General features: G+C 27.3%; 8 protein-coding genes across 8 annotated transcripts; 4 read left to right on the top strand and 4 right to left on the bottom strand.

The window, feature by feature from the left end:
* Positions 1–1,893: 1,893 nt before the first annotated feature.
* On the top strand, positions 1,894–4,018 carry PmUG01_10032800 (conserved Plasmodium protein, unknown function; the record flags this gene model as incomplete). Its single annotated transcript, XM_029005521.1, is given in 2 exon segments — positions 1,894–3,456; positions 3,470–4,018. 2 exon segments carry the CDS (start codon positions 1,894–1,896, stop codon positions 4,016–4,018), a joined length of 2,112 nt encoding a protein of 703 aa, XP_028862102.1.
* Positions 4,019–5,410: 1,392 nt separating this feature from the next.
* PmUG01_10032700 (prefoldin subunit, putative) lies at positions 5,411–6,715 on the top strand (the record flags this gene model as incomplete). Its single annotated transcript, XM_029005520.1, has 5 exons — positions 5,411–5,465; positions 5,688–5,758; positions 6,143–6,267; positions 6,479–6,539; positions 6,668–6,715. 5 exons carry the CDS (start codon positions 5,411–5,413, stop codon positions 6,713–6,715), a joined length of 360 nt encoding a protein of 119 aa, XP_028862101.1.
* A 148-nt stretch (positions 6,716–6,863) lies between these two features.
* Positions 6,864–7,626, bottom strand: PmUG01_10032600 (conserved Plasmodium protein, unknown function; the record flags this gene model as incomplete). The annotated part of the gene is made up of 2 exons (XM_029005519.1): positions 6,864–6,939; positions 7,307–7,626. 2 exons carry the CDS (start codon positions 7,624–7,626, stop codon positions 6,864–6,866), a joined length of 396 nt encoding a protein of 131 aa, XP_028862100.1.
* Positions 7,627–8,501: 875 nt separating this feature from the next.
* Positions 8,502–10,529, bottom strand: GS (glutathione synthetase, putative; the record flags this gene model as incomplete). Its single annotated transcript, XM_029005518.1, has 1 exon — positions 8,502–10,529. The coding sequence occupies one exon, from the start codon at positions 10,527–10,529 to the stop codon at positions 8,502–8,504; it is 2,028 nt and encodes a 675-aa protein (XP_028862099.1).
* Positions 10,530–12,266: 1,737 nt separating this feature from the next.
* Positions 12,267–13,049, bottom strand: MAT1 (CDK-activating kinase assembly factor, putative; the record flags this gene model as incomplete). Its single annotated transcript, XM_029005517.1, has 1 exon — positions 12,267–13,049. The coding sequence occupies one exon, from the start codon at positions 13,047–13,049 to the stop codon at positions 12,267–12,269; it is 783 nt and encodes a 260-aa protein (XP_028862098.1).
* A 2,817-nt stretch (positions 13,050–15,866) lies between these two features.
* On the top strand, positions 15,867–16,586 carry PmUG01_10032300 (conserved Plasmodium protein, unknown function; the record flags this gene model as incomplete). Its single annotated transcript, XM_029005516.1, has 1 exon — positions 15,867–16,586. One exon carries the CDS (start codon positions 15,867–15,869, stop codon positions 16,584–16,586), a length of 720 nt encoding a protein of 239 aa, XP_028862097.1.
* A 1,363-nt stretch (positions 16,587–17,949) lies between these two features.
* PmUG01_10032200 (conserved Plasmodium protein, unknown function) lies at positions 17,950–21,770 on the top strand (the record flags this gene model as incomplete). Its single annotated transcript, XM_029005515.1, has 9 exons — positions 17,950–18,057; positions 18,365–19,446; positions 19,693–19,783; positions 19,969–20,084; positions 20,357–20,448; positions 20,561–20,730; positions 20,939–20,996; positions 21,215–21,262; positions 21,610–21,770. 9 exons carry the CDS (start codon positions 17,950–17,952, stop codon positions 21,768–21,770), a joined length of 1,926 nt encoding a protein of 641 aa, XP_028862096.1.
* On the bottom strand, positions 21,757–25,112 carry PmUG01_10032100 (conserved Plasmodium protein, unknown function; the record flags this gene model as incomplete). The annotated part of the gene is made up of 4 exons (XM_029005514.1): positions 21,757–21,837; positions 22,078–22,254; positions 22,514–22,684; positions 22,881–25,112. The coding sequence occupies 4 exons, from the start codon at positions 25,110–25,112 to the stop codon at positions 21,757–21,759; spliced, it is 2,661 nt and encodes an 886-aa protein (XP_028862095.1).
* Positions 25,113–25,175: the final 63 nt, after the last annotated feature.

Below are 25,175 nucleotides of genomic sequence, written 5' to 3'. Positions count from 1 at the left end.
TCTTTTAGCCCGTTTGTGTGACGAGATAAGTTTATATGTATGCATATAATATATATATATATATATATATAAAATATATTTTTAATATACTTATATGATGTATATATATGATATACGTAAATGATATACGTAAATGATATACGTAAATGATATACTTATATAATATAAATACATAATATACATATTTATGTAATGCGTAATAAAAAAAATTTATTTAAAAGAAAAAAAAAAAAAGATTTATTTAAATTATATATATGTATATACGTATACATACATAAATATATAAAATATTGTATATGTGAATTTAAAATACTGTAATCATTAACTACCATTGAGCAGGAGGGGATAACGTTAAGTTATATTTTTATTAGTAATTATTGAAAAGTACTGTAATTGCATCAATGTTAGTATTCAAATAAAAAGAAAAAAGGAATAAGAAATTGAGAAGGGGAAAGGGGTTTGGTCATTTTACATTTAAAAAAAAATATACATCAAACATTTATCATGATACAATATATGTAAAAAAGGGATACATTTTTTTATAAAAAAAAAAAAAAAAAAAAAAGAAGCAAATTAGCATATATATAATACTGTATGATTAAAAAGGCTTTTGTTAATATTATGGTTTAAATATGGAAAAATTATTCTGAAGAATTGTCAGCACAGTTAAAATTTTGAAGTCAAGGGAGGCAGCTTAAACATACATACATATATTTACATGTATATGTTTAAATGTATATGTATGCATATATGATGAAAATTTTTTGTTGAATAGTATCAAGAGTTCAAGTTCCCTTTGCATGTTTTGAAAAACTAAAAAAATGAAGCAGTGCTACAATGCAACAAACATGTTAAACTTAAAGATATACATGTTCTTTTAAAATGATACATATTATACAGAGGTCGTATTTTTCCAAAATACGAATTTTTCGAAATTTTTTTTTATTTTTATAACATTATCTTATGTTAAGAAAAAGCATATTCTTTTAAATGCCTTTTTTTTTTTTTTTTTTTTTCCTTAATTTTCATTTTGTTATTTTGTATAAATTAGTATAAATTAAATAAGCATGTAACACAACTCATGGGGAGGTGGAGGAGGATAGTCTACTGCTTTATTAACGGAAAGAATTCCTTTCTGGTTAGCCCCCACGATTGTTTGTACTTAATCAAAGTACTAATATGTCGCAATATTTGTTATATGTCTGTTCACGCTTATGCATATATACATTAATATATTTACGTATAAATACATGTGTATATATAGTTGTTTATGTATATACCTTTAGTTATTTTCATATCTTAAATTCCGACTTTTTTTTCTCCATCTTTTTTCACATTTCTCCTTACTGTGTTTCACCTGACCATATCAGATCATAGTTGTAATAATGCAAATGTAGAAATTTCAGTCATAATTTTATTTTATTATTATTATTTTTTTTTTTTTCTAGCCAAATCAAAGGTTTTACCCCCTCTCCATGCTCATAATGAGTAATACAATTTAAAAAAAAAAAAAAAAAAAAAAAAAAACGCAATTTTTAAAATATGCACTTTAATAAAGGCGGTTAAAATGCATAACAATATGTTCTCCCATTTTTCTTCATATTTTCTCGCATACCTATTTTTGAAAATTTTCGCTTCTGAAAAGTAAGCTCCCTTTTTTTGTGTAAATAGGGTGCCATGTTTTTCTTAGCTAGTGGTATTTATGCAAGTGCACGGGTATGGCACTTTGTGTATATATATATATATATATATATATATATATACATGTATACATATACAGTAATACATATACGCGTACACCTACACAAGTATATATGTCAAGGACGCACTGTAATGTGTACCGCGTATAAATAAAGAGTTACCCTTAATTGAGTATCTACCAGAACATCAACAATGAAAACAAAATTTTTTATGGTTTATCAGGTGTTTAGCACCTATGGTGGAAGGGAAAAACTTCCATTTTTAAAAAAATTGTCGTATGATTTTTATATAAGAAGCAAAAAAAAAAGTTCGTCCGTTGAAAAAAGCTATGAAGAAGCTATTTCGATAAATAAAAAGATAGTCAAGTTATATAATGACAGTATATATAATAATCAAAGCTATATATTAATATTAAAAGGATTAATGAATATATTGTTAAAAATAAAAGAAAAAAAAAAAAAAATTATGGTAAACGATATAATTAAATCTTTTGTTTCGTACTTCACGCAACATATACCTTTTATGAATGAACAAGACGTAACGTTGTTGCTAGATATTAAAGGAAAGTGTAATATTCATAATAAAAAAATAAGTGAATCTATAATTAGCCGTTTAAATAAAAATGAGAAAAATACTTTATTTTATAGTTTAAATTGTAAAAGTGTATGTATTATTTTAAATAACCTGTACAAAATGAATGATGTGATATATGAAAAAAAGATAATCGATGATATTTATTATTTTTATATTTTTAAAAAATATTCAAATTTTACCTTAAAGCAGTCTATTATCTTGTTACACTCTTTGAACAAATACAGTTATGAAAAGAGTAAAATTATTGATTTTTTAAATTATATTTCACTCGAGGTTTTGAAGGCATTTAGGGGTGGAAATCATGCCCAGGCCAAAAATGGTGTAAATAATGGAGTATATAATGGTGTATATAACAGTGTAAATAATGGTGTAGAAAATAATTTCAAGTATAGCACCAGGAATAATGTTAAGTGTGATAACATAAAAGACGTCCGAAAAATAGAAAAAATGTACGAAGGTTTTTTACACTACGAGGAGTGTAATGCCATTAAAGCAAAGCACGATTCGTTCAAAGCATCTGAGATTACTACTACTGATAAGAGGAGGTCTGTTCCTCTTAGCAGTGGTGAAGACGGCAGGGGAGGCTTCTCCCCCTTCGATGAAAAGGAGAAATTCGAGTTAATATTTTTTTACACTCTCAGCTGCTACAATTATTGCAATAATAGCATTATACATTTACTAGGTAGAGAGATAAAAAAAAAATTATTTTCCTTATACAAGGAAAAAGAAATATGCATGTTTATAAATAGTGTGTGTAACTTCTTCGCTTTTCGAAAAACAAAAAATTTTGAAAAACATGGTTTTAAAGAAGAGGAGTATATAAATGAAGAGAATAAAAAATTTACTTATCATTTAATTCATATTCTTCTGAAGGATAATAAAGAATTGCTCGAAAATTACTCGCATTTTGGTTTAATATCAATTTACATTTTTCTGTCAAAATTAAATTATTTTTATGATCACAAACACGAGGAAGCGTTCTTTTTAACCAAGCTATTTCTTAACGATGTGGAAGGAGTGAAGGAAGTTGAAGTAATGGAAGAAAGCGAAGTAATGGAAGAAAGCGAAGTAATGGAAGAAAGCGAAGTAATGGAAGAAATTGAAGTGATAGAAGAAGATGTAAATGAAGAAGTTGACGAAAATGGCGAAGAAGAAAAAAAAAAAAAAAAAAAAAAAAGGGGAATTTTTTTTTTTTTGTGGAAAAAGCGATTTAACTGCTAAAACGTTGATAAACCTTTTATTTTCCTTTACACTGAACTGTAAGATGAATGCTCCTGTTTATGATACTATATTAAGACAGTTACATGTCTTATTAAATGACCACTTACATTTAAATAAAACCAAACAGCTACATTTAAACGAAAAGGATGGGAGAGAAAAAGACGAAATAAATAAACTGGTGCAATTCTTAACTGTGCAGAATATTCAGTTACTCTGTATTATATACACCTATCTTTTTGTATATAATATATTATTTAAGCTAGAAATACAAAATTTACGTCTCTTTTTATTTTTTATAAATAACTTCCATTACCTAAGTTCAATGTACTTAAGTCAGCACGTATCGTCAAAGATTCACAAGGAAATTAATGCCACAATCTTTTCCATAAGAAGGAAAAGAGATGAAAATGAGATCACAGATGGAAGGAAAAAACGATTTCTTCTTACCAATGAATGTTTCATTTTTCCATACTACGTAGATATATATTTGAAAGAGATTTAGGCACGAATCAGGAAGATGGGTTGAGCACCCCTACTAATAAGAGTTCTAACTATGACGGACTGATCAATGTGCTTCTTGCACGTGTAAAATTAAAAAAGTTGAAGCACTGAAAAACTGTAATAAAGCCTTATCATCATTCACACAATTTTTTTTTTTTTTTCCAATACTACAGGAGCAAAAATGCAAAAGTGCCTGTACATGTGCATAAGGGTTACATATATATATATATATATATATATATATATATATATATATATATATATATATATATATATATATATATATATATATATGTACATTCTCACTTATGCGGTGCCACTAATATGACTTTATACACTTGTCACAGACCTTTTTATGTAATATGTTTGTATCATTTATACACACTTATTACATTAAAAAATTTTTTTGTTTTTTCCTCCTTTCTTAATCCCAAAAAATTTGGGTAAAAATTAAGCATGTTTTCTTTTCATCGTAAACCTGTGCTGTGTTTCCTTGCTTTTTTACATAAGAGTATCACAACAGTTAATTTTGCTATCATTGTTTTTGTACATTTCGCTCTGCTTGTTTTTGCGTATTTTAATTTTTTTTGCTTGTTTTTGCATATTTTAATTTTTTTGCTTGTTTTTGTATATTTTAATTTTTTTTGCTTGTTTTTGTATATTTTAATTTTTTTGCTTGTTTTTGTATATTTTAATTTTTTTGCTTGTTTTTGCGTAAATTTCTTTTTTTCTTTTTTTATTTTGCCTTATTTGTTCTTTTTATTTTTTTATTAACTTTTCTTTATTTTCTTTAACTTGTTAATTTATTTTTGATTTTTTTTTTTTTTTTTTTTACGTCTCATTTAGAGCTACGGTAACGTTCGCTACCGCAGGTACGAAAAAAAAAAAAAAAATGAAAAAACGACAAATAGCAGAAAAATGAGTTAAACATAATTAATTACGACAAATAGCAGAGAAATGAATTAACAATATTTAATTAACCTCGTGTTATTTTCATTACTTTTTTTTTGCAATATTTATTTTTTATATGTTAGGAAAATATTTTGTGAAAAGCTCAGTTCTTTGAATCCTTTCCAGTTTTAAATAACATACAGCATATTACATATTCATGTGCGCATGTACGTATGTATGTATGTACATATGAGTACTTACATGTGTATGCCTATGTATTTAGAAATACAAAACATAAGCAAACAAATTAGCGAGAGAAGTGCAAAGCATAGTGACGTTGTACATTAAACGTAGAAACGCTTCTCTCTGAAAACCCACAGTAGTTCAGGAGAAAAAGTACGTACCGAAAGTTTTTATATATCACAAAAAAAAAAAAAAATAAGGATAAAATAAAGATAAATAAGGATAAAATACAGAAAAAAAAAGTACCTGTCTGTGCAACATGTCTCAAGATAAAATTACAAAAATTGTGAAGGAAATAAATACCTTAAAAACGAGTATAAAAAATTGAACAAAATGAAAAAGGAAAAAAACATAAAAAATGCGCACATAAGTACAAGTATATATAAATACACATAAACGCGCGTAAATGTATGTATACCCATGGGCATTCCCAATTTTCGATGTTATTTATGAAGAACAAGTGAAACAAATTGCAAATGCAAATGCAAATATATATTTTTTTTCTTATTTTTATTTTATTTTATTTTTTTTTAAAGGCTGTGAGAAATTGAATGCTCAATTGGAAGAACTCATTACACAGAAGGTCGAAAATGAAATGCTACTGGAAGTAAGGACAGATTAGCATTTGTTTATGTGGAACTGCTACTACATATACGTGTATGTCTGCCGCGTTTTCAACATCTGCAATGTCTAGCATGTCTACTTATCATTGCGTGTAAATATATATGTATATGTGCAAGTATGCATGTATATATGCCCGTTTACACACATATACAATCGCATGCTTGTATGTGTATGTAAAAACGAAAAAAAGACAAATGAATTGTTGAGACCCCTCCAACATATATATATATATATATATATATATATATATACATACACGCAAACACACCCCTTATACAACATTACATATAATGTTATACATACCTTTCCTTTACACTGATTACTTTATAATAATTTTTTAATTTTTACTTTTTTTAATTTAAAATAGGAAGTTAAGAATTTAGAGGATGATGCCGTTTTGCATAAACTCGTTGGATTAATATTAGTAAAGGAGGAAAAAAATAAATGCTACGATACAGTGACGAGGAGAATACACTATATTAGTGGGGAAATGTAAGGCTAAAAGTCGCACATAATTTGTGGCATATATATATATATATATATATATATATATATATATATATATATATATATATATATATATATGTGTATATACATGTGTATATACATGTGTATATACATGTGTATATGTGAATACTTTAAACTTATGAAGTGCAACATATTGTATTTTTTTTTTAATAAAAATATGATTGCTCTTTTGTAGTGAAAGCAGGAAAAAGGTCATTAGCAATTCAGAGGAGAAGCTGAAGAAACTTTTTAGCGATGTACTTATAATAAAGACAAAAATTAATTATGGCAGCCGTTAAGTTATGCCCTTGCATGTTACGTAATTACGATAAACTTTACTTCCCATTTTCGTTATTATTCCATATTTTGTTTTATTTCTTTTCAGCTCGAAATGCAGTCAAACCAGAGAAAAATTGCTATCCCCCCAACTTGACATAGAACGAAATTTCGCGCTTGCGCAAATTCCCTTTTATTCAGTTGTTTTAAGAAGGATATGAAAAATAAAAAGTGATGGACAAAATATTCAGGCAAACGCATCATCAGGGATACATCGAGAGTAGGGTTTTTTCCTTGAAGAGTTTTTAACTTGAATACACCTCCCCCCTTTTCAATCTTTTCATTTTTTCGTAATCAATATTTTGTACCTTGAAGGCAAAACTACAGAAAAATTGTATGCATAAAAAGTCAAATGTGAAAAAGAGCCGCTTTGCTCGAAAAAGTGAGCATAACGGATGCAGTATTTTTTTTTAAGCGTAGATTCATACGTATATATATATATATATATATATATATATATATATATATATCCTCACACTTAGTTTACATGTACATGTACATGTACAAGTACAAGTACATGTGTGTGCACTTACACATATGCATCCAAATACGTACATAATAGGCATACACGTATGTGCACACAATTATATATATGTATATATATGTATATATATATATATATATGTATGTGTGTGTATAAGTGTCCCCTTTTTCAAAAGAAACTTTCGGACGTCCTTTGTGCCTTTACCACATCATATTATTCTTTCGAACGAAGTAATGCATTTTCTTCCAGTATCCTCTTTTTTGAAAAGCTCTTTTCCTGTGCCTTTTATCATTTCGGACCTTATTGAAAAGCAGAGTATTATTTTGCTCTTCATTTTTCTTCTTTTCCAAATATATAAATAGATCATTAAAAAATAAATTTTCGTGGGAACTACATGAAGAAGAGGGGGTTACTATACTTGTTATTTCTTTATCGCTTTTCATATAAATTTCTTTTAAGAATAATTTTATTTTTACTTCATAGAAATTGAAGCCCTTGGTGTTTCTTACTGCGTTCTTAATCATGTAAAACATTTTTACGATTTGAACAATTTGGAAAAGAAATTTTTTGCAAAAAGAAATTACAAAAAAAAAAAAAAAAAAAAAAAGGAAGAGATACAATGTAGATACTTAAGTCTTTATTTTGTAAATCATATTTTGTAAATCATAATTTGTAAGTCATATTTTGTAAATCATAATTTGTAAGTCATATTTTGTAAATCATAATTTGTAAGTCATATTTTGTAAATCTTAATTTGCAAGTCATATTTTGTAAATCTTAATTTGTAAGTCATAATTTGTTAGTCATAATTTGTTAGTCATAACTCACAGTATTTGCCATGACAAAAATAGGAGATGTGCATATAGCGAAATATCTCTGTCATGTTTGTATACGAAGCAAAAAAAAAAAAAAAAAAAAAAAAAAAAAAAAAAAAAAGCATAAAGTCGCCAATGAAGAAGGTTACGAAATAGAGCAAATAGCAAAATGATGCCAACAATAAAACGGCATGAATAAATCCCTTAGAAAATGTATATAAATTCACAAAAAAGGTCGTAACAAAGAAGCTTTATAATAATACCATGAGGAAATTATATAACAAAAGGGAGTTTCTTTAAAATGCCAAAAAAAAAAAAAAAAAAAAATAAACAACGGTGTTACGTAAAAGTGCCAAGAAAAAAAAAAAAAAAAAAAAAAAAAAATATCATATCAAAAGCCAGTGTCATGTACATTTATAAAAAAAAAAAAAAAAAAAAAATTCAAATTTTTTCTCATCACGACGAGAGGTTTTATTCACGTTTCATTCATTTCTTGAAATTTTAACATTTCTTCCTTAGGTTTGGTATTGTCCGATGATGTACTTATTTGTGCCTCATATTTTTTTGATGCCCATCGGTCCGCTTTACGTCAAGAAGAAGGAATCCAAACTCGATATACCACATATAGCCCCGCCTTCATTCTCCTTGCAATTTTTGGTCCGAACCAGATATCCCTTTTGTTCATTGAGGACATTTTTATTTTTACAAAAAATAAAATTGTGGAAAAGGCTAATTTCTGAAATGGACTGTTCAGGAGAAAATTCGACAAAATAACATTCTTCCAATTGGCATTTGGCATCAGTCTGATTTCCCTTCCATTGTTCATGCCCCCTTTCCAACTGATCTTCATACCCTTTTGATTCTGTCCTGATCGCCCCATCCCTGTGAGGTGGACTTAGTACTCCTCCTGTGTGGTTCTCTCCTGTCCTCCTCGTCCTGCAGTGAATTGTCATAAAAGACGACGGGAACAACTTTTGCATTAAAACATAGCAGCACAACTTCTTCTTCTCTTGTGGTTCATAAAAAAGCATTAATGTGTCCTTAACATCCTGACCATGCAGGTTATTTTTTCCACCTTCTCTTTGAGGTTTTAACAAAAAATTATTTGCATTTTCAATGGCTCGTGAAATGATGGAAGCATTTTTATTTAAAGAAGGATCTACTTGTAAAGCAAAAGTTTTCTTTAACAAATTCATATCATTCATTATTTGTTTTTCTGTTTTATCATTCTTATTTAAATTTATGGAAATATATTTTTTTAAAATTTCATCATCTAGTAGTAGCATTTGCATCCGCTTACACCCAACCAACTGGTATGGCAGGGAAGGAATCTTCACTGCATCACTGTATTCGATCATTTCTCTTATAGTCCACACGATTTCATTAAAATGGTTAGGTGTGTACAGGGATCTGAAGTATATCACACTTACTTCGTATATGTTTCGCTCGTATATTGCGTTATGATCGTGGTGAGCGTTGTGAGTAGACATAGTGGAAGCATTATATGTATGAACTATGCTATCCCTATTGTGTGCTTCCTCATCGTTCATATTTATGAATAACCTCCCTCTTTGCAGCTTTTCCTCAGTAGGGTTAGCGTTCTTTCTAATCCTTTCCAAAGAATCGCTTACAGTCTCATGAGTATAATTTAAAAATAATTTTTTTTTTTCAAATAAGTTTTGTAATTCCGTGATAGTAAAACATTTTAGTCCTATACCTAGTTTTTGTAATTCACATTTCGTTTTATTTTTATCAAAATTATTTAAGTCTTCCTTATCTAAAATGCTAATGATTATTTTTTTAAAATTTTTTTCGAAATTTGAATATTGTTCAGTATAAATCTCGTGACATTTAGAAATACAAGAAATTATACCTTCGAGAAAATTATTATCAAACTTTTTATCCAAAATAGAAAGAATTTTTTTTTCGTTTTTCTTTTCCTTATAAAAATATGGAAAATATTCTCTATATATTTCTTTTATCATATTTTTGTGTGCTTCAAAAATGAAGGAAGACAGATTACCAAAAGCAACTGATATTGTGTTGTATTCGATTTGTTTTATATCAATATTCTTTTCGTTCTGTTTTTGTACTTCCCCTATTTCCCCGCCTTCCCCATTTAAGCGCCTATTTGTCATGTAGTCGGATCGTCCAATAACACAACGAATATCATTCTGTATGTTTCTCCCATTGCTCCCACTCAAATAGACCCGTTGACAAATTTCAATCATCCTTTTGGTAAAAGCATCATACTCTTTAAGATCTTTTAATATGTTTAATAAAAAAGGCAAGTCACAAACAATATTATCAAACAATTCAGCATACAGTAAGGTACATTGCTTACACAATTCCAACAAATATCCTTCTAATTTTTGTGGTAATAAGGTAAATGAAAAAAGTTTAGGTGAATGACAAAAATTTATATTTTCTTCATTTATGTACGACTTTGTATATATATAAAATCCTTCAGTATTTAAAAAGTCCACTAAGTCTCGTATAAATAATTTTATCCTCTCATAACTTAAATATTCATTTTTACCCCTCGGAATAGTAAAATAATTTAATATTTCTTTTTGTATTATTTCGTAAAATTCATTTATTTTATTTTCCATTTTGATGAACAGCTATCGATGCAATCATATACTAGTAGAAAAAGGGGATTTTCACTTGGATTACTTACCTTCTTCGCTCGTTCTTTCTCCCTATCGTTATATGATCGTTGTTTTAATATAAGCCTTTACTCCTTCATTCGCCCCCTCTCTTGTTCATTTACCTTTTGTTCTTCGATTTCTAGGTGCGTGCACGTGTTTGGCTGTAAATAAGTGTATGATCGTGTACACATTTATAGCAGTATACAGTTGTGTACTAGTAAACACATATAAGGGAGTATACACCTATTGGAAGTATATCCTTTTATGAAGCTCGCTTAATGCCCCCCCCTTCGTGCCATCAGTTTTTTCTCAAATCATGGATACTTACAAATCATACAAAAATAAATGTGTACTGTGTATGCGCAAAAGTCAATTTTGTAAAAATTCGTGCTATAAAGCTTCTTAATTTTTGAGTTTATCTTGAAGCTATCGAGAGACTTCTTGCCCCTTATATCTAGCTTTTTTTTTTTTTTTTTTTTTTTTTTTGCACAATATTTAAAACTGTACGTAATTTTTTTTTTTTTTTTGCTTTAATATTCTTCAAAATAAAGAAGTCATTGCACATATTTGTAATACATTTCTTAATGAACTTTATATACGACTTATCTTTGTGCTGCTTTTTTCTCTTTTTTTTTTTTTTTTTTTTTTTTTTTTTCAAATGCATTTTTGTTCTGAAGGGAAAAAATGAAAAACAAAAGATGGTACATATGTTAACCCTGAATAAGCTAAGTCTATGTATTTGATGGAATTTCAAAATAAATTATACATATATGTAGACATTGCATTAGTATACACAAGTAATGCTTACGTATACCCGAACAATGTATACGTATATGCAGGACGTACGTATGCCCAATATGTATATATATATGTATGTATATATATATGTATGTATATCACGTATATGCACAAACATACATGTGTACATTTTCAAAGGTGAAACGGGCGAAATGGCGAGACTCCAAAATTGGAAAAGGCAGCAAAGGGACGCCCATCTTATTTAGGAAAATGACTTTACGGAACGCATAAAATGGAAAGTGTTTTATGTGAACATTAAAATATGTAAATACATGGACAATTTTTTTAGACATAATACTTCGCATGTGTGCATTATTATATAGTCATATATATTTTTTTTTAATATAACGAGTAATTTTAGCATTATATAGTATTCTCTTTTTTAGAAAATAAAATAAAATAAAATAAAATTCCATTTGAATGTTTTACTGCGTGTTATATGTCATAACTGCTACAACATTACGAACGCAACGATAGTCCAAATTATTTCTTAAATTTTTTTTTGTAAAACATAAAATTTACAATTTAGTTAACAAAGGTTTAAAATTTTTTAAAATGTTACGTCCTACAATGATTGTCTATATTTTCTGAGTTGCCCCAAAGTTGTTGTATATTTCCAGGGGGCTTTTTAATTACAAAAAAAAAAAAAAAAAAGGGGGGAAGATAATGGGGACAGATGGAGAAAGTAGTCATGCAAAAAGGAAAGGACCTCAAAATTAACTACTCTTCTCACAAAAATGAAGATATAAGCACATTGGTAATACACATGAAAATGTAAAATTTTTAAGGGGGGGAAAGGGCAATAAACCAAACAAGCGAATAGGTGCAAGCGTATATGTACGTGTGTATGCGCATGTAGACAAACGCTTGCCAAAGAATGTACAACGAATTAGCTCGCGGTTATATGTTGAAGTATATGGTGGAGTTAAATTCTGTGTCACACCTTTTAAAGACGATAGAGGGGTTATACCCCCCAGCGTAGTCGGACTTTTTTAAGTCCTCTTCAGAAGTAAATTTTCGCACAGGTATATCTGTATCATTTTTAATAGATGCATTTAATGGTTGTGGTTGTGATTCGGATATATTGGTTACCTTTATTTCATCAAATAGCTTAGGGTTTTCTTTAATTAATGAATGAACATAAGTCTCATTGTTTGATTTATTTATTATAGGTCTATGTTTAATTATTTCATATAAATTCCCTTCTTCTTTTACTATATCATGGATTTTTTTTTTTTCATTTTCATATATAAGAGCATTATTTTCTTCTATCAATTTGATGTTTTCCTTTTCATACTTTTTTATATATGACTCAATAATTTTTCGTTTTTTCTCATCACATTCGTTAGTTAACATATATATAATATCTTCAATTTTTTCTAAATAATTATTATATAAAGGTGTATTTTCAAAATTATGTCTTCTTTTATTAAATATTTCCATCAATTTGGATCGTATATTTTTTTGATTTGAGTATATTCGTTCTTCTATATCAAAAGGAACAACATTCTTTTTGGTTATTGACACTTTGCAACGAGGACAGTGTTGCTTATTATGCTTATTTAAATGATTCTCTAAGCATTCACCACATATTTTATGTTTACATATATCGAAATAAAACAACTCCTTGTCACTATTTATATATATATCCTCAAAGCAACTGGTGCATTTATAGTCTTCCATACTCGCCTTTACATGTGGACTAATTATATATGATGTTGTCTTTAAAAAAAAAAAAAAAAAAAAAAGTAATAAGTTTTTTTGGCAGATCTCAACTATTTTTATGACTCTGTAAAGAATTATGTACCTGCAAAATTTACGAGCCCACGCTAAGCATACTGTTTCTTTTTCGTCCTTTTTGTTCTTATTTTTTTTTATTATTCTTTTTTTGCATCTCTAATTTGTCTGTTATAATTTCATTTGCACACGTAAAATTTACTATATTTTCAAAGGGCATATTTGTAATGTTACTTATCAAACATTACTGTTACGTCACATAACAAGTACACAATTGTTTTCTTAAAATTGTCATGTTGTTTTGCGTTTTCTCATAAAATAAAGAAAAAGTACACAAGCGGGAATATTCACATATATATATATTCATTTGTATATATTCATTTGTATATATCCATTTGTATATATACAATTATACATATCCATTTGTATATATCCATTTGTATATATCCATTTGTATATATCCATTTGTATATATACAATTATACATATCCACACATATTCTTATCATTTATGTACGTACGTGAATACTCTGGTGACATGTTCATGCGAAAATATTAAAACATTTTGAGAGCACTTTTTTCATTTTATATAATTTCCATTACTTTATTTAGTACTCTGAGAAATTCTGAACATGTCACAAAAAAAGTTAACCCGGATAAAAGGCGCTAGGTATTTATCTTAAAAGAAAAGGAAAGAAGCAAAAACGGAATAACGGAACGAACATAAAAATAAAAACAAATTTAAAAATAACTTTTTTTAACATTTTATAACCAGCATTTGCACGTCGATTCTTTACACAATATATATTGTACACATTGTTACATAGCCAATTATTTCAACCCATTGATTTTTTTTTTTTTTATATTTTTTTTTTTTATACTTTTTTTTTATTAATATTTTATGTTTACTCCTCTTCCCCATTCTTTTAATTAATTCCATGTCGCGAAAGAAGAAATTTTGGAAAAAGTACGATTTAACATGGAGTTACTAATACGTTCATTTTTTTTTTTTTTTTGGTATTTCTTACATATTTAAACAATACCTATTAGACTACCTTTAATATTTCATGTTATTTTATTTTCTTGTTCATAATAGGGTTATAAGCAAAAATGAAAAAAAAAAAAAAAAAAAATATGTATACATTTATGGGTATGAAAATATAAGAGTAAAATTTAAGTTTGAAATTATGTAGAAGTAAAGGAATTAATTCGAATTTTATAGTTACGTTGGTTCCATCCAACTTAAAAAGTATTCCCATTATTGCTGCTCTAGAGTACACAAAACACATAATGATGCGCTTCCTTTTTTTTTTTTTTTTTGCCAAACCGTACACGTAGTAGGAATTTGTTAGTGTATTTACCTTTGTATTTATTTATGCATATTTATACCCGTTTATTTATTGATGCACCTATTTATCCGTTTATTTATTGATACACCTATTTATCCGTTTATTTATTGATACACCTATTTATCCGTTTATTTATTGATACACCTATTTATCCGTTTATTTATTGATGCACCTATTTATCCGTTTATTTATTTATTGTTTCTTTTTTTCGTTTTGCATCCTTATAAATAATGTACGGATTGAGGTTACTGCAAGAGTTAAATAGGATCTCACAAGTGTATATTTTCCAGTGACACACTCGATTCTAATCCATTATTTTATTTTATTTCATTTTATTTCATTTTATTTCATTTTATTTTTTGCGAATGTTTCAAAAAATAATTTTTTCGCATGCACAAGTCATGTCTACATTCGGAACATTTAATTAGCTGATTTTTATTGCGATTTAAAGGGGGGTTACTTTTTTTTTTTTTTTTTTTTTTTTCTCTCCCTTATAATGGAACTTCATTTTAGTGCATAAATGTATATTGTAGAAGTAATCCATTTAGAGTATAACAACCTATTAATTATAACATTTGAAGTTCTTTTACAGCTATAAAATTATTTTGGTAATTCTTCTTTTTTTTTCTTTTTTTTTTCCCCTGACATGTTAATAATTTGTGCAGGTCATAATGCATCATGCAGTTCAATTTGGCTACCTATAACTGTATTTTTACAACTAGCTTTTTTTTCTTTTTTTTTTTTTTTTTTTTCTTCATCATTTTACATCATGAATATAACGTGCTTAAATCTTTTTATTCAAAAATTGTTGGCGAACTTTTTCTCATTAAAATACGTACACACAAACACACACACAAATGTATATATGTATACTTACCTCCTTTTCACATATGAGCATGTTATAAACAGAGTAGCATTTTAATAATTATGGTATATATATTAAACTTTCTTAAGTCGAATTCCCTTTTAACAGCAAAACAGTTTTTTAATTTTTTTACAATTATTTTAATGACTTCATCCGCTTTCGTTATGTTGTCTATATCCAGTATGTTATTATTCTGATTGTATTATATTGTGTTCCTTCCTACATTACATAACATTGTTTTTTAATGGATAACATTATTTTTTTTATTACATTATATTATATAATATAATATTTTACTGTATTACATTTTTCTGTGCTTCATTTTATTTTATTATATTATACTTTGTTACATTATACTTTGTTACATTATACTTTGTTACATTATACTTTGTTACATTATACTTTGTTACATTATACTTTGTTACATTTTATTATTATTTTTTTTTTTTTTTTCCACCGGCTTTACTATAGCTGCTCCATTTACTCGTTTAGTCGTACGATACTTTTGTGTGTATCATCCTGTCCCCCACCCCTCCCGATCTTTTGCAAAATGGAAAAATTAATATATTTAAATGAATACGCCAAATTTTTTGAGTTTTCTAACAAGGGTGAATTATTACATGAAGATAAGTTACTAAAGAATAATAACACAGGACGTTCGAAGAATGATAAGTACTATTCACAGATGAAGAGAAAAAATAATGATATGTTATCATTGAAACTTAATGAAAAAAATAGTTCAAAAAAAAAATTAAATTTTTATAAAGAGAATAACAACAAGTATAAAGTTAGTAAAATAATACACAATAAAAATGAATACGTGCTCGTAAGTACTGTCCCTACGTCATCCAAATTACATGTAACAACATCAAAGGGTAAGAATAAGTTAAATCACATGAGTAATGAGATAATGAAAAGTTTTAGACAAAATACGAATAATAAATTCACCAATAATACTTATGGAAAAAAAATGTGTATATGTAAAAAATGTTATATGAATAGCATACAAGAGCAAATAAAAGAAAGAAAGAAAAGAACTACAGTTTATACTCTTGAATTCAATAACTTAATAAATTATGACCATGATCATATATTATATCAGGATAACAAAACAGAAGAAAACAAAACAAAGGAATATATATTGATCGATATTAACAACAATGGTTACGAATATAACACAGAGTGCAACGAAGGAGTGACGAGGAACGACTCAGAACAAATATCACGTAAAAGATCTTTATTTCCCTTTTTAAATTTCTTTTTTAACTAGCAGTAAGGAAGGGGTAACACGAAAAAAAAAAAAAAAAAAAAAAAAAAAAAAAGAAGAGAAAATGAAAGATAACAAATAACATACACCATGTAACATACACCATGTAACATACACCATGTAACAGATAGTATGTAACAGATAGCATGTAACAGATAGCATGTAACAGATAACATGTAACATATAACATGTAATATGTAAGATATAACATATAACAAACAACAGTGTTAATGATATACGTTATGCGAGCCCATATTAGTACTTGTTTTCTAATCCGCCGTTCGTTGTAATTATGTCCATATTTGATGAATGATGAGGGGGCTTCTCAACTTGTTATTTTTGAATTATGATTTTAAAAAATAAGAGGCCAGTTGTACACTTTTTGAATACACTCCTGTACGATCCTTTTAATTCAAAAACCGGCGTCTTTGATTTATGTGCCAACATTTTGCCTTTACTTTCGTGATACGCAATACAGGCATGCGTAAAGGCATATATATATATATATGTATATGTGTACACTTATGTGCATGTTCATATGCATGTGTGTATGACGTATGCACATGTTCATATGCATGTGTGTATGACGTATGCACATGTTCATGCATGTATATTCCAACGTTTAATGTCTGATTTAAGAAGACACATTTTTTTTTGCCCTTAATTTTCCGTGGCTACTTTCAATTCTGATTCGTGAATTTTTTTTTTTTTTTTTTTTTTTATAGCTTTTTAAAACGTATTTTTTTTACTCCACGTTCGTCTGCCATTTGGCTGTTATTTGTTCTCCATTTGTTCGCCATTTGTTCGCCATTTGTTCGCCATTCATTTACCATTCATACGCCAATCACTCATTTATTTTTTGTTTCTATTTTTTAAAATTTTTTATTTTAATTTCTTTCCTTTGATTTACCTCTCTTTTAATTACCTCCATTATATTTTCACTCCTTACTTTTTTATATTGATTTAGAGCACAGATTAGTTTGATTATTTTTATTTATGTACCTTCATTTTTTCAAAAAAAGCGCGAACACAGCCCTATGCAGGTATATGTATATATATATATATATATATACATACATATGTGTGCGTTCGTGTGTATGCCTGTTTGCGTACATGTTTATCTGTGCATTTGCATAACTTTTTATGTTAGCCTTTTTAAAGGCATCATTTATCATATTTTTTTTCTTTTTTTTTTACTTTTTAAGTTACTAATTTCTTTTAATTTGCTACCCTAGCTTGACAAAAGCCTTGTTTTAATAAAAAATAAAAAAAAAAAAAATATATCACATTATACTATACTATATCGTATTATACCATACTATACCATATCATACTAAGTTTAAAAGGTACATTTTTGATAAGCATAATGCACGGAATTAGAGCACTGTTTTTGTTCAAATCAACGGACTTTAATTACGATTTGGTATACCAAAAACATTTTATTAATGTGGAAATATGCGCCAAAAATGTACAAGTAAGGATAATTTAAAAAATTAATTTTAAGATTGCTTTAAAATGAATATGTTCAGGGAGAAATAAACATGCACTGTGCCATTTTTGTCTTATTATAATCGTTTCCAATCTGTTTCGCTCGTTTGATCTGTGTAACAGTTCAGTTGTGTGCAGCACTTTAAACGGGCCAAGCATTTTTAGCCGTATTAATGTTTTCACGTTTTGTGACTTCCTTTTCCTCTCTCTCTTTCAATGTATAATCTTAATTTTATATTTTATTTTATTTTAATTTATTTTATTTTTTTTCCCCTCTTTGAACTTCTTCACAGGATTCGAATTATGTAAATGTACTCAACATGAAAAACGTCGAAACGATTATTAAGAATCAGATAATTAATAAAAGGAATGAAGATGTGGGTGCACATGAAACTTTTCTTGAGTTAAATAGGACGATAAGTTGCTACAATATAAGGGTAAAGAATAAAATAGTTCATCCTTTTTTGTTAGTAAAAAGAGAAAAGTTTATATTAGTAACTCTTCTCATAATTGATGATTTAAATTGTACAGAAGATATTACTATTATAGAAAATAATACAACAAAATTACTTTATTACAATTTCATGAATGATTTTTTAAATTTTGTTGAAACAAATATTGGTAGATATAACCATAGTATTATTACTACTACAACAAGTTATAATACATTATATAATAAAATAGAATTACAGAAATTTACAAACTGTCTGGACTCATATATAATATGTGTTATTCCCTATGGAAGACTTAATAAAGAGAATTGTTCTTTCTTGAATTATATAAAGAAAGACATGTACAAATGTGGAGATATTTTGGAGAGTAATTTTTTCATTTTTTATAATTTTTTGTTTTTAATAAATAAAGATAATACTATTATGGGAAAAAATAAATCGGCTGATTTTGGAAGTAATTTTGTTGGCCTGAATGAGGAGGATGAGGAACATGTCGAACTTGGCTCGTGTAATGAACCTGGTGAGAACAATGAATACAGTGAATGCTGCTCAGGTGAACATCCAGTGAAAAAGGGAAATTTAAGTTATACAACAAGGAAAAAACACAACGATATATTATATGTTAATAGTAAACCTCCATTTGTAGTTTATAAAAATGATACCTTTATGAACAGTAAGGTAAAATGTAATTTTTTTAATTTACTGTTAAGGTTTTTTATTATACTAAAACATATAAAAAAATTAAATACTTTACAATTTTCCAAAAATTATTATTACCCTTTTTATCTTTTATTCTTTTACAATTATTCTATATTTTTTGAAAAAAATAAAAAAATACCCATAATTAATAAATATGACCAAAATGAGAACATAAAAATTAGCAAGCAGAATATTCAAACCTATGTACCGGTTTACCTGCACGAGTAATAATTTTAATCAAAATGAAAGCCGTTCATAAATGTTACAAATTCGCAATTGGCAATTCACGCGTTGCATTTTTCAATTTTTAATTTTCATTATACATTTTTTAATTTTCATTATACATTTTTTAATTTTCATTATACATTTTTTAATTTTCATTATACATTTTTTAATTTTCATTATACATTTTTTAATTTTCATTTTTCATTTTTCATTTTTCAATTTAAAAAAAAAAAAATCTTTCTCAGGAAGAACAAGGACAACCGACTGCACCTACTCATTAAAGAAGAGCTGACTTGCTTCATAACGGAGTACCAAAATCAATGTGCTGAAATAAAGGTTTGAAAGAGAAAAAATTGGTGCTCTGTCTACTCATTTGTGTACATATAAATATAAATAAATAAATATGTATATACGTATAAATAAAAAAAAATATATATACATATATACACATATATAATTATTTATTTATACAAACACGCATGATGATACACGTACGCACGCCATTAAATCAACCTTTCCAGGGTGATATAATATTAAAATGCGACGACGATAAATATGTAGACCTAGATATGACAATCGAGTTGGACAGCGAATGTTGTGATGTATATGTTGCAGATTTTGTTAATATGAGAAAAAGGTTATACGTTAAAAAAAAATAATAATAAACGAATAAAAGATTAAACGAATAAACGATTAAACGAATAAACGATTAAACGATTAAACGAATAAACGAAATGCTAATATGTAGTGTGCATTGTTTGCATAAATATATGATTACCCTTCATGTTCGTGTGAAGTTTTCTCACCTTCTGCAATGAAGGGTCACATAGTGGCGATCATTTGCACAAATGTATGTACATGCACATGTACATGTGAACACACGTATAAACACACATACATACAACATAGGCATAAAACTGTGAACATTCAACTTTCAAGCAAATATGCGAGTAGCAGAATATTGACCTATTTTTACAAAAATATGACTTGTCCATTTATTGGTAGCGCTATAAAAATATGAAGGAAGAAGGCAAATTATTAAAAATGGAATAACATATTAATTGCACATAAAACTCTTTTTTTTTTTTTTTTTTTTTTTTTAATTCTTTTTAGGATTTTATAAATTTAAAAGAATTAATGAAAAACAAGTAGAAATAAATGTAACACTAAAATGGAGTGATGAAATACCTTGCATAAAAATTGAAAAAAAGTCAAACGAATATTTGTTTTTAAGACTACCATTCCTCAGTGAGATTGTCCATCATAATTTGAAATGGGACTTGGTAATAAAGTTACAACAAAGAGGAATATAGAAAACATTGGGAAAACATAAAAAAAAAGAAAAAAAAGAAAAAAAAGAAAAAAGAAAAAAGAAAATACCTGAATGAACGTGAACGAACATGAACAAGCAATAAAAAAAATTAAATACATGTCAAACTAAAAAAAAATGTTCCTTCTTTTTTTTTCCATACATCGTTCTGTTTTAATTAGGGGAAGGTCAAATTTGAAAGCAAAAAAGAAGTAAAATGGATGCTGGATGATTTAACAAGTAAGGGCGATAAAATTATAGGGAATATTATGCACAAATTAGTAGCAGATATAATTAAAAAGCAGTACATTTTTAAGGGGGAATAGTGCTACAGTTATGTTTTTCCCATACATAAATATATTTAAATTCATGTACATATATATAAGTGTTTATGTGTTTAAATGTGCGTATGTACACGAACGTACATATATGCGTTTTCTTGCAAAATTTTATTGAAGGGGAATCCCACGCGAATCTGTCTGGAACCATAGAATTTAATGATAAGGGTATCGTTCATTTTTTTTTTTTTTTTTTTTTTTTAAAACATGTTTTGTAAAATTAGTACATGCATGACTTTACACATGTTTCATTTTGCATTTTTACATATCGCTCGTACAGTAGCATTATTTAACAGCTCATTAATTTTTAGTTTATCGTATTCAAAAGGGAGTGGCAATTTTCACGTACAGTGCTTTTTCTTGCTGTGCGTGCGTTAATTGTCTTTCCATTTGTATATACATATATATTTATTTATACACTCATACATATTCATATGTATGTAATGTATATATATATATATATATATATATAATATTTTTTTTTTCCCAAATTTTTCTATTTACCTCCTTTTCAGGGATGTCCATGACGCAGATGATTGGGGAAATTCACATTTTTTCCAAATGGAATTATTCAAAAACTAATATTGTTCATGTAAATAAAAAGTGTTCAGCTCAACATTTCATGCAGTCAAAACGGATAGCTCTAATAAGTTCTGAAGTTATTAACAGTTCATAAATTTTCTCATTTTGCTGAATTTTATGTGCCTATTAAAATTTTTTAAAAAGTGATTCAAATAGACATCCTGAAGGAAAAAAAAAAAAAAAAAAAAAAGAAAGGTGTGAAAAAATATTATTCATACTATATATATATCTAAGCGCAATTTTATGTTCATTCGTATATTAATTCATTTGTATGTTCAGCAGTTATAGTTCATTTTTTTTTATTTCTTCAGTTGGTTTTTTTTCTATACGGTTATTTTTTTTTTTTTTTTTTTTTTTTTGCCCTGTTATTTGTTCATATTTTCGTTCATTTATTTCCTTACCGAGTAAGCAGTGTTTGCACAAGATAAAATTATTTTGTACAAATTTTCTTCTCGTATGTTAATAATTTTCTTGATTAAAATATTGGACAGTAGTTTATACAATTCCTCATTATCCTTTTTCTTCATAACTTCATAATAACCGTATTCATTTTTTTTTATTGTTCCTTCTTGATAACCCTGTGTGCAGAAGGAATTTTTTTTTTTTTTTTTTTTATTATTTTAAAAATATGGTAGCATTTTGGCTAGCTATTTATTTCTTTTTTTTTTTTTGTTTTTTTTTTTTTTTGCTTTTTTTTTTTTTTGCTTTTTTTTTTTTTTGCTTTTTTTTTTTTGCTCTTTTTTTTTTTGCTTTTTTTCTTTTCCTCTTCTTCGTATTCTTCTTTCATTTCTTGCTATCATTTGCATTTGTTTTATTTCGCTTACTATTTTTATATACCTGAATAACTTGAAACACCGTTAAAAAGTAGAACAAATCAGCCACGTCATTAACGTCAAGTCTTTGTAAAATGCTTTTGTAAAATGCTAAGGCTTCAAGAGACTCTTTCATTATGCGCTCTTCTTCCTTGCTGAACTGTGCAGTAGATAAAAAAAAAAAAATTAAAATAAACTATAGCAAAACGAAATGAAACAATATAAAATAATAAAATAATATAATAACAAAATAATAATAACAAAATAATTATAATAAAAGAAGACTTGATGCGGTGAGACGATACACGACAAAACCGCTAACGAGCGAACGAAAAATAGAGGACATAAATGGCGATCGAATGGGGGGATTTTTTTTTTTTTTTTGGCCAAACTTGTATTGAAGATAAGTGAAAAAAAATATGAGAAAAATATGTATCATCCTTTAAATTGAATTTGATATCCTGTTTCTCCTTTACATAATTATTAATATCGTCCGATGAAAGGATTATTCCCCTTTGCGTTTTTTCTTTTTTTTCATCTCTCTCATTCTGTGATGTTGTTTCTTCCTCCCATTTATCGTTAGATTCTTCTTTTAAATTTGCGCCATAATCATACGTATCATTATCGCATTGATACTTATTATAATTTAAATAAAATAAAAATTTCAAATTTGTATCATCAAAATCTCTGTCGTGCTTATTTGTTCTTAATATATATTCCATATGCTCCCGTTGTTCTTTACTAATATTTTGAGAAATGTATTTATACACATTTTTTTCGTTATCTCTTTCAAAATTTTTTCTTTTTAAAAATTCAATTTCGGCTAAACGTTCTATTTTTTTTTTTTTAAAGGGAGAAAATGATAGTATTTTTAATTCTACAAATAATATAATATATTTTATTGCGTCAAATAGGTAGTAAAAATTATTGCTATTAGCATGGGATTCATTATACGAGTGCATAATTAAATAATCGTCATTTATGGTATGTCTTTTTAAGTTATTATCATGTATGTTCATATTAAATGGTTGGAAAGGTGCCTTCTGATGAGGTGCAATGAGGTTATCTTCGCGTTGATCAGTAGAGCTTTTTTTCCCTCCCTGCTGCTGCTGCTTCTGATTCTGCTTCTGCTGATTCTGCTGCTTGTCTTCCTCCTTATCCTTATTGTATTTTTTCCTAATAACTATTGCTTCGTTTTTGTGCTCCATTTTGTTCTCATTTTTGTAATCCTTTCCTATTTTTTGCACATTTTTTTTTTTTTTCTTTTTTGCGCACGCGGTTAACACATAATTCATGGCGTTCCTCGCCTCTAACACGCCTCCATGCACACACTCTTCTAGTTTATCGTTTAAGAAGCCATACTTTTGAATAATTAAATTATAGGTGTCAAAATGGAAAGACGTGTTACACATCTTACATATATTATAAAATGTTTTCATTAATAAAATAAAATTGCTGTGATGAGATGTATTCTTTAATATATCATTTTTAAATGTATTCATAAAAAAGTTAGCAGTGTTGTAATATTTGTTTATAAAATTATAATATTCACTTAATGTCGACAAATGATACAACGTTTCGACATTTTTTAAATGTTTATAATTCTCATGATCATACAGATAGATTAGCATCATTAACATATCCTCGTTGAAATGTTTATATTTTAAAAAAGACGTTGATAAGGTGGCGATATCACCGTTATATACTGGCAGAAGAATGGCATCAAAGGCTGCATCGCGTATCCCCCCTTCTTCATTCACGTGTACTTTTGTTCTGAAAGTTATTGTATCATCATCATTATTAGTAGAGGCAGTAGAAGTAGAAGCAGTAGCAATAGTAGCATTAGAAGCAGCAGCAATAGTAGCATTAGAAGCAGCAGCAATAGTAGCATTAGAAGCAGCAGCAATAGTAGCATTAGAAGCAGCAGCAGTGGCGGTATTCGCACCAACGGGCGTGAGCTTCCACCCGTTGCTCTGGGTAACTAGGTATATAATATATTTATAAATTTTGTCCAAATAATAAAAGTTGAAAATATTGAAATGCATCAAAAACTTTATAAAACGAGTTATCTGGCTCATATGCTTAATTTTATATATGTCTAGATAGACTTCTCTACATATAAGTTTACAAAAGTAGGGATTGTAATAATTTAATTTTCTTATATTATCAGTTAATAGTAACACTTGATCGATGGTATAAAGATCTCTTTTTTTTATTACAATTTCTATGATATGTGAATATAAATAAGCATAATTTTTCAGGTCATTTTTTGCACAAAAATGAAATAATTTTAATTCATTATAGTTTTGCATAATTTTTAAAAGACGATATCCTGATAAATTATTTTTAAAAGCATCATTGGTATTTTTATATATTTCAAAATATGGGAAATCATCATTTAAAAATTTTTTTTTTCTTTTGCTACTCGTAATTTTGTGTTTATAGTATTTATACACATTGTTTTTCTTTTCCTCTCGATAACTTTTTACAAAATATTTATTGTATTTAATTACTCCATCATTTAATACCTTATATTTTATTTTGTTATTTACGAAAATAATCTTTTTCCTGATTTTCTTGTTTTCTTCCTTTAGTTCATTTATAAATAATTTATATCTTTCCATCTAAGGGGGGGGGGAAGAGCAGAAAAGGGAAAGCAATGAAACAATGAAGCAGTAAAGTACAAA

Source organism: Plasmodium malariae (genome assembly GCF_900090045.1).
Source record: "Plasmodium malariae genome assembly, chromosome: 10".
Classification (NCBI taxonomy): Eukaryota; Apicomplexa; class Aconoidasida; order Haemosporida; family Plasmodiidae; genus Plasmodium; species Plasmodium malariae.
This window is presented reverse-complemented; position numbering and strand designations above follow the sequence as displayed.